Genomic DNA, 19301 nt, shown 5'->3' on the forward strand with positions numbered 1-19301 from the left:
ATCTGGGAAGCAGCAAACTCACAGAACAAATAACCCACATCTCCTTGCCACCATTCAAACAAGCTTGGGGGCCTGTTTATACAACCGATCTCTTTGGAAATAAAGGGAGAACACATCTAGCCATTAGCATGTAGGGTAATCACCCAGCTGTCATTGCCAGGTCTAATTAAGGTAAAGAAAGCCACGCTGGGCCCAGTGACTTTCCCGTGAAGTAAGCTTCACGATCAAGTTCTCCTGTGGGATGAGTTATTTACCCTTTATCATATCCACATATGCTAGGTTGTTTTTCTCTTTCTGCCCATGTAATGTCTGACTTCTTATCAGGGAGAGGCCAGACCATCCACTCAGTTATTCTGCAAATCTGATAAGAGAAATGAAGTCAATTTGTGAGGCTGCTGGCACCCAGAATATTTAACAGTCTGGAAGGAGGGAAGACTTGGCTTCAGGAATGACTTCACTTTGAGGATGAAAGAATCAGCCAGGGCATCTAGACATGCACTGCACGGAGCAAACTTGTCCTGGAGATCTCATTCTCTATTTACCTTCAAATCCGAGTTGTATCTGTATGTGATAGCCAGGACTTTGATAGGTCTAGAGATGAAGCCGGAAACGGTGACCAGACAGAAGCAGAGGCCTTCTTGCGCCTAGCTAAAACATCTTGGGAGAGTGCTGTTCTGGTCAATTGAATTAGTGCCTACATCTGTACAACACGGTCTGCTTGTCGAGACCACACCCCACCTGGACGGTCATGACGAGTTTCCAACAGTTCCCTGGAGTTCTCAATCAAGTGCCAGTTCAAGAGCACAAACTCCACCAAGTAACAATTGGGTCTACGGATGATTGCTTGTTTGGGGAAGAATAGGAAATTATAGTCTGCCACCATGGGGGATAGACTTTGCTACAGGTATTTTATATGACTATGTAATTTCTCTCCTTCTCAAAGAGGATGAGTGGCTCTTCTCCAGTAAGAACAGCAGCTACGATTTATTGAGTGCCTACCTATGCCAGGAAACATGCCTTATAGGTCTTATTTAATTTAGTCTTCACAGCTGCCCTGCAAGACTGTATTATAACCTCCAGTTGAGGGCGGAGCAAACCGAGGCTCTGGGAGGCTGGTAGTGCTCCTCAGGGTGGATACGTAGGGTCCAGTGCTGGGACTGAAACCCAGAACCTCCCTGTTTTCTAGATCCTTCACTTCAGAACACGCAGGAATGGAGGTCCTTGCCATGGCAGTAAATTCCAAGTAGATAGGTATAAAGACAAAGTTTGGAATGGCTGTATTCACCAAATGCTGAAATGACTCATCGTAGGAATTGGTTAGAACTTTCTTTTGACCTACTGAGGATACGAAGGGCCAGTTTTCTCATTCTTGAGCGAACTGACATTTCATCCTCGAGGTGGAGCCGGTACTTGCCAGACTAATTTCCTACCAAATATTTTTCCTTTTCACCTACTTCCTCTAACAGCTAGACATTCACAGGTTGGCTGTGATTAGTTCTACAAGCCAGCTGTATAAGAGTCCCAAGTTCTTGACTGAAACCAATAAAGAATAAATTGCATATCGTCTGGCATCTGAGTGGCATGGAACTGATGTCACAGTTGCATGGAAGCGGCCTTCCTCCTGCTCCCTATTGCAAACTCCAGCCCCGTTAGAGGGAGGCTAGACCAGCACGAAACAGGGTCCAGATGGAGGCACCCCTGGGGCTGGAAGGGGCGCTGGGGGTGCTGGGGGGGGTTCCCCCGGCCCCTGTCCACAGCCGGGATTTAACATCTGCCTCCTCTCTTGCAGCCCAAGCAGCTCTTCTGGAACAGCGACTGCACGCGGCGGTGCCGCTGCTTCCGGCGCAACCTGATCCAGTGCGACCCGCGGCAGTGCAAGTCAGACGAGGAGTGCGCACTGCGCAACGGGGTGCGTGGCTGCTTCAGCACCAAGACCTCCTACTGCCTGGCGGCCGGCGGCGGCGTCTTCCGCACCTTCGACGGCGCCTTCCTCCGCTTCCCCGCCAGCTGCGCCTTCGTGCTCTCCACCATCTGCCAGAAGCTGCCCGACATCTCCTTCCAGCTCATCATCAACTTCGACAAGTGGTCGGCGCCCAACCTCACCATCATCTCGCCCGTCTACTTCTACATCAACGAAGAGCAGATTCTCATCAACGACCGGAACACTGTCAAGGTGATGGGTCTGTCGTTGATTCTTAAGACGCGTGCCCCGGATCAAGGGCGTGGCTGGGGGCCGTTGTGGTTTCCCCAGACAACCCAGTTTGAGGGTGATAGGTTGTTCCTCCGCATGTGCCCTACACAGATGACCAGATTTTCAGGAATGAACGTATAAAGATTCTGCAGGCATACGAACGGGCCCTGTTTTGTCCTTCGCTGACCATCCCGGGCCAGTAATGACAGTGTGGGTGCTAATAGAAACTCAGGTGATAAAATGGTAGATAAGTCAGCTTTGACTCTGGATTAATTTCCAAAAAGCATCTTGTTTGTTTTTAAGAGGCTTTAAAAGTATTCTTGGCTCTGCACAGCTGTGCCAAGACAAACTCTTTCATGTGTGCTATCCTTTCTGAAAACCAGAAGGCAAGCATTTGCTTATAAAAATAACAACCTCGCTAAAAACCTGATGGAGCTTCCCCCACTATCAGAGGGCTCCACGATGACATAGCAAGTGAAGGAAAACGGAAGGCTGAATACAGTGGATTTCTCTTAGGTTGGCCCTTCCTTAGCCTGGCTGGCTGGTCTCCGGTGAATCTTAGACTAGCATAGTAAATAAGTGTGGCTCTCTAACCCACCCCCATAACTGATATGGCTTCCCAACATGGATTCCTCCCGCCCCTTCCATGTAAGATGTAATCTGCTCTGATAAACTACTGAAAGCCACCTCCAGCCTCTCAGCTAGACCAGGCTGCCCACGAGCCAGCAGACCTGAAAGATGGAGCCAGTCCCCAGTGCTGTGATTCCAGCTGGGGAGAGGCAGGTAGAGAGCCAGGACACACACATTAACATTTTCCAGAATTAAACGTTATTGTGTGTATTCTGCTTTCTGCCATGGGCTCAGATAATCATGCACTGAGTGTATCTTTGAAAAATCATCAAATAGTTTAGTGTCCAGTGTTAGGCAAAAGACTGGTGGTATTTTGCAAGCTTAAAAGGAAGAGTCTGGATTTTAATACCGGTTTTTAACTTCAGTGAAAGCTGCTACTGTTTTTGACACTCCAATTCTTACAAATTGGCCCACATAGACACAACTGCATTGCTCCCCAATACAGGAGCTAGAAAGTCAAAATGACCACCCAAGAGAGCAAAACTGACATTATTGCTGAATAAAATACTCCAAGCTGGCCGAAATGGTAAAGAATCATATTTTCTAAAAGGCTTCTGCTTTTTTTTTTTTTGGTAAGAAACAGAAGTTACTAATAACCAGGGGGGGGGAAACTCAATTTATTTGGTAAGTACAGGAAAAGCACGTTATGTTCTGTCCTAAGGGCTAAGAAAAGAAACTGTTAGAAAGTAGGAGAATGATGAATGCAGAAAACTGTGCCTATAGGACCTTTGGGGTGGGGGGTGGGGGCTCCAGTTTGGACATTATATACAAGAAAACAATAAACATGGCAGTGATCCCCAGATTCGTATTAACCATGTTAGACACTCCTTAGCACAGGATTGGGATTTCATTTCAGTAATTGGTTTATGCTGGGGAAAGTTTTATACAAAAATCCAGCTATTTGTAGTGGCTTGTACTTTTATAATGTTTTCTTATCTTTCTGCCTCCATGTTATGCTGCTTTGGGGGGAACTATGGACAGTGTGATGAGTAAATGCCCTTAAACTCTAGGGCAAGGTTCAGCAAGCTACAGAATTTGACCAAATCACTTGCTGCAGTTTTTGGGTTTTGGTTTTGTGTTGTCGTTGTTTTTTAAATAAAGCTTTATTGGAGTGCAGCCTCGTTAATTTAATTAGATATTGTCTATGGCTGTTTTCATGCCCTGAGGTCAGAGTTGAGTAGCAGTGGAGGTCCTATAGCCTACAAAGCCTAAAACATCTGTAGTGGCCCTTTATAGTAACAGCTGCCAACCCCTACTCTAATTTCCCTTCTCCCCTGCCCCATAGGTGAATGGCACACAAGTGAATGTTCCATTTATAACTGGGCTGGCAACCAAAATCTACAGCAGCGAGGGATTCCTGGTGATAGACACCAGCCCCGACATCCAGATCTACTACAATGGTTTCAACGTCATAAAAATCAGCATCAGCGAGAGGCTGCAGAACAAAGTGTGTGGCCTCTGTGGCAACTTCAATGGGGACTTGACCGATGACTATGTGACCTTGCGGGGGAAGCCAGTGGTGAGCAGCGTGGTGCTGGCCCAGAGCTGGAAAACCAATGGCATGCAGAAGAGGTGAGAGTTCCAGCTGCTAGACTTGGTGTCCCACATCCTCTCGTGTCCATGACAGGTGCTAATGGGGAATGCACTCTCTATAGCATCATTGCTCCTCTCCTGCGAAGAGCTGAGCCCCAGGTCTTTGGAGTTTTCATAAGACAAATAGGCACATCAGAGGCCTCAGTAATTTCTTGAATGGCAGAGGAAGGAACTGGGCTTCGATGATACGATTCTGAGTCTTCATGTCATCTAGCCCTTGGCGGAACAGAAGAGGGTGCCCAGGATTAAACACTGAGTCGTTGGCCGGCTGCCCACCTGCTGGGACTTGGGAGGAAAAGGGCTCTCCCTTGCTCCCCAGGGCTGGGTCTAATTGTGTGCCTGTGACTCTCACCAGAAGGCTTGGTTAAGGTTGTGCAGGTAGAGGTTGGTGGAGATCAGGGAAGTCTTTTCAAAAATGGAAGTCACCAAAGTTATTATGAGACCCCTCTCTTGCCAGCTGAGAGAAAATGAGTTATACAAGTTATTCCAAAGGTGCTTAATTCAGATTACCTGTGAGCTGCTGAATTTTGTTAATAACATTTCTGGATCTATAGATATGCTGCTTTTTCATGGTATTTCTTGTATAATGGCTCCATCCATGTCCTTTAGCATCAGTTAAATACCCAGGTGGGGAAATGACGCAGGTGTAAATGGAATACTATCTCCATAAATTAGACAATCCTGAATTACAGGACCCAGAGCTGGAAAAAAACCTCGGGCTATATCTAGTGCAATCTCGTCCTTTTCTAGGTGAGGTGGAAGCTAGAGCAGAATGAGTTACATGAGAGGCCTTGTAGGTGGCAAAGTCCAGAATCTCCTCCTGAGAAATTATGATTCTGTTTGAGCTTCTCCCTTCCCCCCTTTCTTCTTGCCTTCCTTCCTTCTCTTCCTTTATAAACTCTTTCAGCTGGATACCAATTTCCTTGTGAAGGTTTTGCTTTTGGTCTCTGTTAGCTATATGGGAGGTGGTTTTGAAGGCTTCTAGACAACTATTCTACCAGCTATCATTATTACTATTATTGATTAATAATAATACTAACTCTCATTATGGTTATTATTGGTTATTATATCCATATCCTTTCATGGTTTATTGTATCAATTCTACCAAAGGTTAACAGTTTTCATATCAATATCTGCCTCTCGCCTGACACGTTGGCCATCGGCCCATTATTTTAGTTTGCCCTCGCTTCTCCCGGTGATAGGAACAATAGGAATACTGTGTCGCTTTCTTAGATGGATAGATTGAGACCAGTAGCACCTGATTTACCTAAGCTCACAGAGCCAATTAGCATTGGAGTCCGCACACTTCACTGACTTTCGGGTTAGCAGAAGAGGTAACAGGTGGGGTCTTCCCTCCCCTCAGGGATCTCGGGTGGCTGTTTTGGCCTCGCTTCGTCTGACCAGACTTCTTGCCCCCAGCTGCAACGAGCTGCAGTTCTCGCAGTACGCAGCCATGTGTGATAACGTGCACATACAGAAGATGCAGGGCGACGGCTACTGCCTGAAGCTCACGGACATGAAGGGCTTCTTCCAGCCCTGCTACGGGCTTCTTGACCCCCTCCCCTTCTACGAGTCCTGCTACCTGGACGGCTGCTACAACTACGAGAAGTTCCAGCTCTGTGGCTCCCTGGCCGCCTACGGGGAGTCCTGTCGTTCCTTGGGGATCCTCAGCACCGAGTGGATTGAGAAGGAGAATTGCTGTAAGAGAATTATTTTATTTCTGCGGGTTCTTTTCTAAGCTAAAAGAACAGCTTTGCTGGCAGCACCGCTTGGGTTAGGTCTGGCCGGCTGGCCTCCTCCTTTAGCCGTAGGTCTGCCCCCCGGGGCTTGAAGAGTTGAGAGCTACAGCAGAGATTCGGGGGGGGGGCATTTCAGGGGAGCTTAACTCACCTGTGGTCCCTCCCCAGCTCTGGAATTTGGGACACTAGCTTGGGCACATGAGGTTCTTTGGGTTGGAGGAGCACCCGGCTAGTGGCTGATGAGGCAGAGGGACAGAGATGGCATCCTGATTGCTTTCCCATCTCGAATCCCGCTCTTCCTCGCCTCCTGGAACGTGGGTCAGAGCCCAGCTCAGAAAGGGAAGACAGCGTGTGGCAAGCGGCAAGTTGAGTTGGAATTGAGCCGACTCTATCTGCCTGCCTTGAAGCTGTGGTTGGATTTATAAACGGATTGTACATATATTAAATTAGCTGATAAACTAAAGATCTATAGATTCCTTTTTTTAAATTTAAATTCAGTTAGCCAACAGAGTTCCTCATTAGTTTCAGATGTAGAGTCAGCAATTCATCGGTTGCATAGAACACCCAGGGCCCGTCACATCACGCGCCCTCCTTAATGCCCGTCACCCAGAAGGTCTATAGATTCTTATATTTTTTCTGTAGTAAGAAAATCATTTTGATGTGTATATCCATTTTACTATTTGCTCATTTTCTTACTAAGTCAATCAAATAGATGGAGCAAATACGTATAGAAACACATATAAATGTGTCGTATACATATATGTGTCCATATACATGTACTGTCTTATTAATGCAGTATGATATTGTGGCCAATAGAATGTGTGTTCTGCCAACCCGGTGTGCATCCAGGTCCCACCATGTTGCAAGACTGCGTGCATTTCAGTAAACTTGCAGACTGAACCTGACCAGGAGTAGGGATGCACTTAATTCAGAACCTGAAAACAGTGTAGTTGATTAGACTACGTGTCCAATGATTTCAGAAACTCTTAACAAGCAAATTACTAGTCTCTGTTGGAGATCAACATAATTTTTTTGGATGACTTTAATATTTTACCCTGTTGTTAATAAGCAGTACTTGCAATAAGTTTAAAATGAGCTGTTTTGAAACTTGAAAAACCTCTCTCTGATTAAGGGCATGTCTTATTTGCCCCTTGGTATATGGACCACCATATGTGTAAGTGAGGTGTTTTTTCCTTCTGTGGGCTGTACCCTCCACACTTCGTTATTCTCTTGGGTTGTTTTCATGTTGTGTTATTCAACCATAACTTTCATTAAGTGCTGCTGTGTGCTTAGCACTGTGTAGGTATTGGACACACACACACTGGTCAAGCGAAAAGATCTTTATAAAAATAATCCTGCCGTATGTTCACACACCTCATACTTCTCCATGAAAACATTAATTCATTGGGACGAAAAAAAAATCCCATCCATCTCTCCTAAAGATTCATTTCCAACCAAAATTTACTTTTCATGTTAATTATTTTTCGAAAATTTTACTATCTTCATTATTCTGAGCAACTGGGTATTATGATCGATAATTGTGGTGGTGGAAACTTCAAAAATGTGGAGTCTTAGGACAGTGAATAAAAATCACAATGGATACAATAAAAATAAAAATAAATGTATTTAAATTATGCTGATGGCTCTCCGTTAGTTGTCTTTCTGAGAATTAAGACAGGGCGATGCCAAGCCATCCCTAAACTCCCACCTATGACAACGAGTTACTTAGCAGAGGGGCAGGGCAGCTGAGTCAGGAGAAGCATCTGAGACAGCACGGGGTGTTGCTTTGTTTTTAAATTCTTGAAGCTAACTTGGCTCATGCTGGGATTGAACAGTTGTTGTTTCTTTAACGCTCACTAGCCCATGCCATTATTAATAGGAGGATTATTACGTCTGATAGGGAAAGAGGTTCTTTAAATAAAGAAACGAGTGTCTAAAAGAAAATGCTCTCAATTAGTGTTTCTTAAACTGGGGAGTTGGCGATCTTGCAGGTGGCCTGTGGACTCATCTGCTACAGAAATAATTGTTTATAATACGATGATGATGGCACTCCACATACATTTGGTTTTTACTTACAGTTTTACCCTTGTTGGCAAAACAGTGAGATTAATCTAAGTTAGTGCTGGTGAGTTCTGTGCAGGTTTTGGTCTGTCTTTTTTATATAAAATTAAGTACATAGAAGCTTATGGGAAAAGTAGACCATGAATCAAAGCAGACCAGTAAGTCCTATCTGAAGGACCTCTCTGGGACTTTACTGGCCCTAAAATTTTCATTCCTAACAAGTATTTATTGAGCAGCCCCTATGAGGAGGAGAGAAATGGTTGGACCCTACTCTGTGCAAGTGCGAAGACACAAATGCATGTAATCGTAGACCAGTGTGGTAAGGACAGGGGTCGGGGTCGATCTTGGCAGTTCACGTTGTCTCTGCATTCCGTCCTCACCACTCACCTTCCACGGTGTGGACCTCGGCCATGTTGCAGCTGTGAAAATGTATTTAGTTCGCAGAGCCATCGTGAGGGTTAGAGGACATATGGCCGCTGAAGCAGGAAGCCCAGTGCCGGGCCCGGAGCTGGGGCCCCATCACTAGTGTTGTCATCACTTTCTGGAAAGCTGCCCCTGTCTGTTCATTCGCAGCTGCCATCTGACCACTGCCAGTCCCATGAACGTGGCAAGTCCAGAGTGCGGCCACCTGCTGCCAAGCATGGGTGTGAAAATCAAGTCGTGTGTGTTTCTGTTTGTTTTCCTTTTTAGCAGGAGTGGTTGAAGATCCCTGTGTGGGGGTGGACTGTCCCAACCGGACCTGTGAGCTGGAAAACGGAGGAGAGCTGTGTGGCTGCGTGGAGCCGCCCCCCTACGGCAATAGTGAGTGACACCTGCCGCCTCCCCTCCCCACCCCCAGACGGGCCTGCGCAGAAGGGCTCCTAGGGTAGAGCCTGTGCAGCCATCCTAGTTAGAGACCCACCTCGCGAAGCTTTCACAAGCATTGAAGCAGAACCAGGAAGCAATCTGACGTCTTCAAAGTAAGCTAATGTTCATCTCCTCATAGCTGGAGACTTTTCTTCAATAAACGATAACCCCTAAATGTGTACATCAGTAGAATCAGCCAGTTCCATCTGAGGCCCTGTGCAACATCAGAGAGATCCAAATTCATCTTTTAGTCTCACAGGGAGGGCAGGCAGTGTGACGCAAACACGAACCCTCTGAGTGAGAGTGCCAGGTGCTTTAAGACTCGTTGAAAGCCAGATTAATTGGTCCTGAAGAGACAACTGCAGAGTTTGAAGCAAACAGTAAACACCTAGGACCCCAGGTCCCGCTCCTAATGGCAGCGTGCGTAAGATAGGAAAGGCCTTGTCCCTGCCGGGTGTACCCAGGATGTTGGCCTGAAGTGGGGGGCTGCTTTGCACCCCCAGCTCCGCGCCCTTGCCTGAACCAAATAACTCCGAAGGCTCGAGCTAAATTGTAGCAGCATACTTGACTGAAAGGCTCCCTAGGAGGGGTGCTGTTCACGGGCTATACCTGAGCAGATAAAATGCTTCCCTCTGTTTCTGTAGTGCTCGTTAGCCTGTGTTTATGCACTCCTAGAAAATGTCAATTGGCGTAATCGTGTCAAAAATCTTCTAGCTCGTGCCTGGGAATCCGGGGCAGGGGCTCCAGGAGTGGCCCCCCCGGTGCTGCTGTCACCCGGGCGCCCATTCTTTATCCGCTCTGGGACAAGCCTGATGCGTCACACAGCTTACGGGAAGGTGGCTCCCAGCAAAGTGGGGCCAGGTCCTGGGTTTGTGAAGAAAAGACCAAACGCACTTTATTAGCGTGTTCATCTTTTTTTAAAAAAAGCTTAACAACATCCTAGTTATTGCTTTGAATGACTTCATAGATGCATTTGGTTGGATCAAAGCTTGATTAGAAACGCCGGGCCTTTGTGTGAAGCTCATAAGCCTCCTCTCAAGGAAACGGTCACGGGATGCCTCACCCCACCCCTGCAGCACCACCAACGCCCCCTGACTTGCCTTTCATAATAACTGTTCCCCACAGACTCCCATGACATCATTGATGCAGAGGTGGTCTGCAAGCCGGCCCAGATGGAAGTGTCCATATCTAAGTGCAAACTCTTCCAGCTCGGCTTCGAGAGGGAGGGTGTGAGGATCAATGACAGACGGTGCTCCCACATCGAGGGGGAAGATTTCATCTCCTTTCAGATCAACAACACCAAAGGAAATTGTGGCAACATTGTGCAGGTGAGAGCCTGGGGCCGAAAAGGACATCTGGCTGAGGTGGTGACAGCCCCGGGTGTTTGCACGTTGGGTGTCTTTAAAGCTAACTTCAGGGTGGTCTACTTAGAAATACCTCCGTGGAAAATAGCACAAGGCATATCTGACATAAAAGACATCAAGGAGAAGAATCATCTGGTGCTGAGTGGTTAATTGAACGGAAAGATCATGATCAGTGACAGGCTCCTGTCCTCGGTTTGCACTGTCCGCGGTCATCCTTTGCCCTGCCTGCATGTTGACACATTTTTGTTACCTTGCTCATGCTTCTCGTTCTCCCAGGTAAAGGAAGAGTTTTGGGGGGTAAGGGTGTCTGGGACACCTTGTAACAGTTGGCTGCAGAAATACGTCAAGTTCCCAACTTTTCATGTCAGATTATCCAATGTATAGGTTGGCAAAACATCTTGCTTCTTATCCTTCTGTTCCTTCCTGCTGTCTTTATATATGTATGTATATATATATATATGAAACCGTGTTCGGTAACACTTTATCAGGGAATGAAAGGAGCAAGCAGGTGCAACTTGCATTTGTTCATTGTGGTCCTTGTGGGAAGGTCTGGTAGAAGATTTGGTGGGGGAAAGATTTTGGATTAGGACTTGTAAAAAAAAAAAAAAAGATTTATATTACCTTGGGGTGCCAGTACTTCATGCTGTCCCCAGCTTGGGTTCCCACAGATACCTGGGGCTGGTTGTACTTAGAATTCAAGGTACATGAATACAGAGCCTCCGTGGACACTCAAGGTTATCAGACTGAAGGGTGCTGTTGACATCTATTAAAATACTTTATTATTGTTAGTAAATGATGAAGCTAGCTCCATCCTGACTCATACTAGCCTCTGGGTTATGTATGGAATGAAGCCATTTCTCCATTTTCAGGGCTGTGGATTTGAGATGCAAGCCACATACTCACTCCCACATTTAATGATTTCTGACCTTCCTTTGCTCGGCAGTCCAATGGCACTCATATCATGTATAAAAACACAATCTGGATCGAAAGTGCCAACAACACTGGCAACATCATCACTAGGGACCGGACGATCAATGTGGAATTTTCGTGTGCTTATGAGCTGGATATCAAGATCTCTTTAGATTCTGTTGTGAAGCCTATGCTAAGGTAAAGAATCTCATGGGCTGCGCGCATTGCTTTGTCTTTTCCATGACAGTCAAGGTTAGCATAATCAAAATTGCTTGCTAGCATTTGTCTTTGAAACACTAGGGAAGAAACAGTTCGTATTTTCTGCACCTAAATGCCTTGGACCAGCAGTATGCAATAGAACTTCCTACAATGATGAAAATGTAGTGTATTACTATCCAATACAATAGCTGTATGTGGAAACTGAGCAATTGAAATGTGCCTAGGGGCGCTGAGGAATGGGTTTTTTCAATTTTATTTAATTTTAATTGCCACATGCGGCTTGACATTTTGGGTGCCATTTTGGACTTAGACTTTACTATCATCTGCTTTGCCTTCCCTTGTTTTTTCAGCTGAAAATGGTAGTAATTGGATACATACAATTGTTTGGGGTCCCTCACCACGTGATTCTTTCCCTTTTAGTGTCATTAACCTCACAGTTCCAACCCAAGAAGGCAGCTTCACCACCAAGATGGCACTCTACAAAAACGCCTCCTACAAACATCCTTACCGCCAGGGCGAAGTGGTGCTGACAACTCGAGACGTGCTGTATGTAGGGGTCTTTGTGGTTGGAGCTGACGCCACACAGTTGATCCTGACACTAAACAAATGCTATGCCACCCCGTCCCGTGACAGCAATGACAAACTCCGGTACTTCATCATCGAAGAAGGGTGAGTGGCATCTCATCGGAGCACAGCCACAGAGCCTTTGGATAAATAGCAGTCAACATCAGTTTTTAGAGAAGAGAGTGGGAGCTAACGTTTGTATTCTGCATTCATGAGCCAGAATTCTCTTAACAGCCTGCGAGGTAGACCTTGGGAGCCTCCCTTTGTAGATGAGCAGGCTGGGGCTCAGGGAGACCAAGCAGCTTGCTTAAAGTCACACAGCAGCTTGGTAGGAGATCCCCAAGTACTTGTGGCATTAACTACAAAATGCTTTATTTGCCACGTGACCCAAGAGGGGATTGTGTCCTGCCTACTTTAGATTTCAGCTTGAGCAAAATGTGGATCACCCACACAAAAGCATGTCATGAGAAGGATGAATGGTTGGTGAACAGGACATCTGTCAAAATTTGAAAAGAACGAGAATAAGAGAATGAGTAGAAGAAACTACAATAGCCTATAAAATCAAAGAGTTTCTTCCTCTTCACCGCTAAATGCCTGGCACCTACTATATTTCCTGAAATGCAGTGGTTACGTAACAAAATGGACAGAAGGAATGAATCAGAAGAAAAGACTATAGACCAAACCACACTAACAACAATTATTTTTATTTTTTAAAAAAGGGTTATGTCAAGTAACAGTAGTTCTGGCTGGCTGTGAAAATTAAAGACAGGCTAACAAGAGAGAAGCATACACATTTATTTCATATAGGAAGCGCAGAAACTTCCATAAGGAAATGGGGACATAAAGAAGTGGTCGAGCCTGAGTGTTTTCTGCTAGGTTAGACAAAGAGGGACAGCCACGGAGAAGGAGGGGAGGGCAAAGTGTATGGGTAAGTGTAGTAAACTGGGGGAACTTAGCAAAGCCTCTTAGTTAGCGTTCTTCTTGGTGTCCCTCTGTCTTTGGAGATAAGGATGCTCCTTTCCTGCAGGAGAGAGCCCCTGGCACATGAGGGCTTTGTGACCTGTTTCAGGGGAGAAGAGTCGGGGGAAGGTCACTATGACCTTTCTGCTTCTGCTGTTTTCTCAAACTTCTTCACCTTAAAATACGCAGTATGCCAAGGTGCCAGATTTTGGGGGGTAGTGTGTCCTAACCCCATGACTAGCCCGTGTCAACACCTACCCTGAGGTGGTCAGAGGGTTCTGTGGACACTATAATTAGCTTCAAGGTTGAAAAGGAATAGTTTCTCAAAAGAAGGCGTGGTTCTGGGCAAACAGTGAATATCCACTACTTTGCCGGGAAGTTAGGTACACAGTTTACCCAGGGTGACTCAACGGGCCAGGGGCAGAAGAGGAGTCCTTTCAAGTATTAAGACACACCACCCCTCTAACCGGCAGATGGGACTTGGGTCACCGGGTGGGGAGGCTTTTGACTTCCTGAGGTGGTTCATGGGCTTTTCAGTGGCAAAGGGAAGGATTTGGTGACTCCTCAGTGGCTCGCAGCCTGGATGGCCCTTCTTCTGATCGAAGTCCTTTCCTAAAGTGGAAGAGCTCAGATCTGAGCCCCCGTATAGATGTCAGCCCAGCTATAGGGCCCGTGTCTCCTTTGGAGGACACAGTGGCATTTAGCAGTTTGTAAACAGTGTTTAATAGACTTGACCCAGAGAGTAGAGTGAGTGAGTGAACAGCTCATAAATCTCAGCCTCCCCCAGGGTCTGAACAGAGGCCCCCAGGTGAAACTGTTGTTTGCTTTCATCATATGGGGGAATTTTAATTCATGAGTCTTTCCGACCTTTCTCGGAGAGATGCGGTTATTGTGTTCCCAGTGAACTTGTCCAGTGGGAAAACAGATGCACAGTGACGAAAGCGTGAGCAACAAAATGGGTTCATTTCAGAATTTGGGGCAGTTAGCTGTCCCTCTCCAGCTCATTGGAGGGCAGCGATGGGAGCACCATCTCCCAGTGACTCCAGAAGTCCTGCCATGCCCCTCGCTCCTCTCTCCTCTACACGTACCTGCACAGAGGACAGGACAGTGTTCCTCTGATGTACAAAGGGTTCTAGTGCTGGGCTTGTGTGCTCACACCGAGGCAGGCGTCCACAGAGCCTGCCCCTGCCTCCCCAGCCCCTACCGGAAGTACCCGAATATCAAGTCATCTCTCTGGGAGGGGGTGGTCTGGTTAAGAGGAAAGGCCTGTGTGATGCTTGGAGGGCTGGGAACATTTTAGAAACTTTGAACAATTTAGATTATTCAAATGAATAAGAGTGACAAGGAAGAGTATGGCAAGGTTAAGTTTTAATTTCAAAACATTTCAGAAACTATTGCCTTGAAGACTAATTACAAAACCTAATAGGTGTGAGGATGTTGGAGGATAACTCCAGCTTTTAATTTTCCTTATCACTAAACTATTTAATCCTGTGCGCTCAGGGAANAAGTTTTAATTTCAAAACATTTCAGAAACTATTGCCTTGAAGACTAATTACAAAACCTAATAGGTGTGGGGATGTTGGAGGATAACTCCAGCTTTTAATTTTCCTTATCACTAAACTATTTAATCCTGTGCGCTCAGGGAAGGAAAGATTTAAAAAAAAAAAAAAAAAGAGGCACTCTTTTTCTCTTCATCATTTTTAGATAACTTCTCAGCCCCTATAGGCCAGCCTTGGCCATGGCAGCACACAGTTCATGTGCTCACTCATGCGTTCATCCACAAAGAGGTTTAGATGCGTCCTGTGTGCCCGACAGTGTGTTCGAGACCCAGTGAGGACGACAACCGGGTTCTTATGCTCTGGGAACCCAGGAAAAGCCACCTGTTCCTGCCTGAGTATCTGTAGAGAAGGAGGAGCCGCAGACTGGCATGGGGAGAAGAGCAGGAGTGTGCATGCATGGGAGGCTTTCCAGATGGGGAAACTGGACACGGCTAGACAATGAGACAGAGGGGGCTATGATGCATTTGGGCAACTCTGTGTGTGCCTGAGGGAGCCCAATACCAGGAGGGTTGGCGGGGGCAGGAGGAGAAGAGGCGGTTGCCTGCGGCATGCGTCTTACNGGGCGGGGGGCAGGAGGAGAAGAGGCGGTTGCCTGCGGCATGCGTCTTACCTCATCTGGGACTACTCTGCCTTCTCCTCCTGCTCCCGCCTATGTTAACATGTGCGAAGATGGCCCAATAGGTTTTTAATCAGGGGACCCTCCCCCACGTGATAATTAACCAGAGAAAGGACAGCCAAGGGGAGGACTGATGGTGTGTTTGCCGAGTTAGATCAGTAAAACGGCACTGCAAGCGGCAGAATGAGAAACCGAAGCCGTAGGGAGATTGGGGGCAGTCCCTGTAGTCATCTTGCTTTTAGTTGCAGTTAGGATACTAATTTGAGGTGTTATTCGATGCTTTTAAAACAAACTATGAAAACAGACAGGAGTATAGTAAAGGAGAAACCCACACAGGGCACAGGGCACTCTCAAATGCAAAGACATTCTTACCTATCATGACAGTTTTATATGAAGCGGAAGCCAGTGTGTGAAGCAAAGATTCCATTTTCTCCTGCATAGGTGCCAGAACATTAAAGATAACACCATTGGCATCGAGGAGAACGCCGTCTCCCTAACCTGTCGCTTTCACGTCACTGTCTTCAAGTTCATTGGGGATTACGACGAAGTTCACCTTCACTGCGCAGTGTCACTGTGTGATTCCGAAAAGTACTCCTGTAAAATAGTAAGTGAGGGCATGAAAATGAAATGCCTCGTCCTATTTCTCACTGCCCTGGTTTGCCCAGCACAGGGCTCACGATCGCCAGGATCTGGCTGGCTCTTGAGAGTTCTGTGGCCCTCACAGACCCTGGAAGTGGCTAAGTTGGAATCCTCCCCAGATGCTTAGGAGCAGCCGTCATCTTTGGTGAGACAGGAAGAGAGAGAATGTGGGAGAATGATGTCCATTTACTCCTCTGTCTCTGAAACGTGAGTCTGTCGTGGGCATAACACTAGATAAGGGTCTCTCAAACCTCAGCACTATTGACCTTTTGGATCCAATTGTTCTTGGTTGTAGGGGCTGTTCTGTGCGTTGTCGGATGCCTAGCAGCATCCCTGGCCTCTACCCACTAGAGGCAGAGGGCACCTCCTCCCCGCGTGCCACACCCCAAAATGCCTCCCAGCATTGCCAACCACCCCTGTGGGAGGGAAGGGCAAAACTGGCCCCTTTTGCGGACCACCACACCTGCACCAGAGTCTCAAGGAGCCAGGCCACCTGAATCTGAAGGGAACAGTGGGGGCCGAGCCGCACCGCACGATCGAAGCAAATCCTGGGTTCAGGATACTTTATCCGGGCGTTCTTTAGACAGCGTCTCTCCCACAGCTCACCCAGATCCACGCCGGCACCGGAGGCTCCGTGGGGGCTCCTGGTGGGGCTGCTGGAATGAGGTGACAAACCAGTCCTCTCTTCCATGCCAGGCTTCCATCCCCACCACAGACGGCAGTGTCCCCAAGATTTTACTGCACCGGGATCTGCTCCCTAACCTTTAACATTCCAGCTTTATGCTTCCCCAACGTGTGCAAAATCAAGCTGTGAATGGCAGTCAAGCCGCTTACACGTGCGGCTGCCTACCCTGTTGCCGAATGCGATCCAACAATCCTCATCCCTGGGAAGGGAGCCTCTTTGAATCGAAGGCTTATGTGGAGAATATATTTAATTCTGTTCAACATAAAGCCCAGAGTCCCAGTGGGCTCCAGGATCAAGAATGCATTGGTACTAATTAATCTGAGCAGTGACAGCACTCGAGGCTGGAACCACTGCCTCGTTTGGAGGTCGGAAACGTGGTGAAGAATAAGTTATCGGCTTAACTGTGTGAAATTTTCCCTCCGGTGTTCTGTTTTTCAGAATTGCCCACAAAATTCCAGGATTGCCACAGATTACAGCAAAGAACCTAAGGAGCAGATCATTTCAGTGGGACCCGTCAGGAGAAGGAGTACGTATGTCCCCCAGGACACATGACAAATTACTGAGACAATGGGATCTGAAGGCTTGGACTAACTCTTTCTTGGGTGTGTTTCAACTACAACGTGAATCTGGTGACCGACCAGATGTGGAGGACGCCACAATGAAACCTTCATCGACTCTGAAAACGCCACAACAGCACTGGGCCTTTCTTCTTCCTGTCTTCTGTTTAAAGCCTTGCCCTGAGATCTGCGTTGAAGATTTGACCTGCCTGCCGTTGATCTGACCAGCTGCTCTCTTTCAGGGCTGGACTGGTGTGAGGACAACGGAGGGTGTGAGCAGATTTGCACGAGCCGGGTCGACGGGCCTCTGTGCAGCTGTGTGACGGGGACCCTGCAGGAGGACGGCAAGAGCTGTAGAGGTAGGCATACCCCCGTTCCGGGCAGGCGGCCGGGGACGCAGGGAGCCCTTCCCCTGAGGAGGACACGTTGGTACGGCAAGCCCACTCAGTCAGCAGCTGACCTATGAAAATTCCAGAAATTACGATGGAAAATGAGGGGAATGCCAAGGAATTCTAGTGCAATCTTGGGGAGATATATATGTATATATTTAAAAAAAAACAAAAAACAAAAAACCTTTGAGTCCCTGTTCTTTTATCTAAAAGATGAAGATGATTTAAAAAAAAATAAGTTATCCAACTATTTAAGGACCAAACATTGGCCTTAACTCTGGTCACCAGGTCTACCTGGGCTGTGTTGGGATGGTTGGATGGTTGATCCAGCAAACGAGATTTCTTGCAGTCGCCTTAGCACATGGGTTTCCCTGAGGTTAGCAGGACTCTGCTAAGGATTGAGTTAATTCTGCTTCTTTCCTACCTCGGTCAACACCATTCGGATAAAGTGAGTTCTTGGCAATGAAGAAAGTGGGTTCATTCATTTAGCGGAGTACCACAGAGTTCTGATTCCTGTCAAAGAGCTATCTTTCTTCATAGGACTTACTATGTTCCTCTCTGTTCACAGCCTCCAATTCTTCCATTGAACTTCAAGTTTGGACACTGCTTCTCATCGTGACCCAGATTTCACTATGGCATTTTGTCTATAAATCAGGCACGACCTCATAATTAACTCAAGGTTGCTACATAAAGTACTGTAACTTACTTACTTCAGCTCCCTGTAGGGTAAAAGGTGTGTGCCCTTAAGTCAAGGCCTGTTTGAAAGTGTCCAGCATCTCAAAGTGATACCACCTGCCTCCAATAGTCAGAGTCCCAGAAATGTGTGAAATCCCCAGCTCCTCTATCAAAGTATGCAACAGGGCTTCCAAAGCCAGTTGTGGAAAGCAAGTGTCTTGCCTAAAATGTCCAAACAGTTGTCACTAGAAACTTTGGTTCCTATGAAAAACCAGTACAGGAAAAAAAAATTCTGGTTAGAGAAGTCTGACCAGAAGTCTAACCGGAGAAACCAGTGCTGTTTCTGGATCATAGTTTTTTAACTGGGAAAGGGCCTGTCGGAACAATATCGAGAAGCAATGACTGGAAGGTTTGACTCTCTCTAAGGAATCTTTCTGATGTTCGGAAGCATCTGATCTGTGATCTGCATGTGTTGCTCACTCCTCTTTATGATGAGCTCCTTCCCCACCCTCGTGTCCCTCAACCTTGCCATGGCAGCTTGGCCACTCGGGATACTGTTTGCAGACCTGGGGAACCCCACCTCCCATCCCAGACCCAGACCCTTCTCTCTGACAAATCAACCAAATAATTTTTAATGTGTTTTATGCTTAAATAAACTTCATGTTCAAGGACCCTCGGGACTTGATGACTGGAATCATTCTTGCTCATATTCAGCTTTGCATACTACATAGCGTGCTCTGATTTCAAAAAAGCAGCAGCCACTGGGCCTGGTAGACGCTGCTGGCCGGAGCTTGAAAGAGTTCGGTCGTGTATGCTTACAGAGCATTAGCAGGACATGAATGTGCGGGGTAGCGGAGAAGCGGCCAGCATCCTCTCTCGTAGGTAGTAGGTAAACACGCATTTGCTGTGATTAACTGTAAACCGGGGGCCTGCTAAATATAATCCTTGAACTGCCTCTCTTTTTCAGGTTAAAAACAAAGTAAAACCCAGTTCAAGTTTACTTTGAAGTTGTTTTGGATTTAAGCTGGTGGTATTTTTGCATTTTTCTGGGAACTCTGAAAAGCTGAGCGTAAATCCTCGCGTCCTTGACCGTGGTTGTGGATAC

At 46.9% G+C, this 19301-nt stretch overlaps 1 protein-coding gene and 1 long non-coding RNA gene across 3 annotated transcripts in view; one reads left to right on the top strand and one right to left on the bottom strand.

Moving 5' to 3' along the window:
- Positions 1-18378, top strand: part of LOC100467394 (tubulin-specific chaperone cofactor E-like protein) — a 160432-nt gene extending 142054 nt beyond the window's left edge. Inside the window, exons 22-32 of one of the 2 annotated variants that reach the window (XM_034665989.1) lie at positions 1790-2173; positions 4107-4393; positions 5834-6114; positions 8905-9015; positions 10186-10388; positions 11368-11531; positions 11973-12221; positions 15693-15855; positions 17014-17101; positions 17375-17491; positions 18090-18378. In XM_034665989.1, coding sequence (XP_034521880.1) covers positions 1790-2173; positions 4107-4393; positions 5834-6114; positions 8905-9015; positions 10186-10388; positions 11368-11531; positions 11973-12221; positions 15693-15855; positions 17014-17101; positions 17375-17491; positions 18090-18190 — 2148 coding nt within the window. In that variant the 3' untranslated portion in view covers positions 18191-18378. Of the gene's footprint in view, positions 1-1789; positions 2174-4106; positions 4394-5818; positions 6115-8904; positions 9016-10185; positions 10389-11367; positions 11532-11972; positions 12222-15692; positions 15856-17013; positions 17102-17374; positions 17492-18089 lie in introns of both variants that reach the window. The other variant, XM_002914077.4, reaches the window with a different exon arrangement.
- The window catches only part of LOC117803330, a 22061-nt gene continuing 15588 nt past the window's right edge, over positions 12829-19301 (bottom strand). The window contains exons 2-3 of the long non-coding RNA XR_004627041.1: positions 15624-15845; positions 12829-13176 (exon numbers count right to left, since the gene is read on the bottom strand). This is a non-coding gene — a long non-coding RNA (uncharacterized LOC117803330). The remainder of the gene's footprint in view (positions 13177-15623; positions 15846-19301) is intronic.

Source organism: Ailuropoda melanoleuca, chromosome 8, assembly GCF_002007445.2.
Source record: "Ailuropoda melanoleuca isolate Jingjing chromosome 8, ASM200744v2, whole genome shotgun sequence".
Classification (NCBI taxonomy): Eukaryota; Metazoa; Chordata; class Mammalia; order Carnivora; family Ursidae; genus Ailuropoda; species Ailuropoda melanoleuca.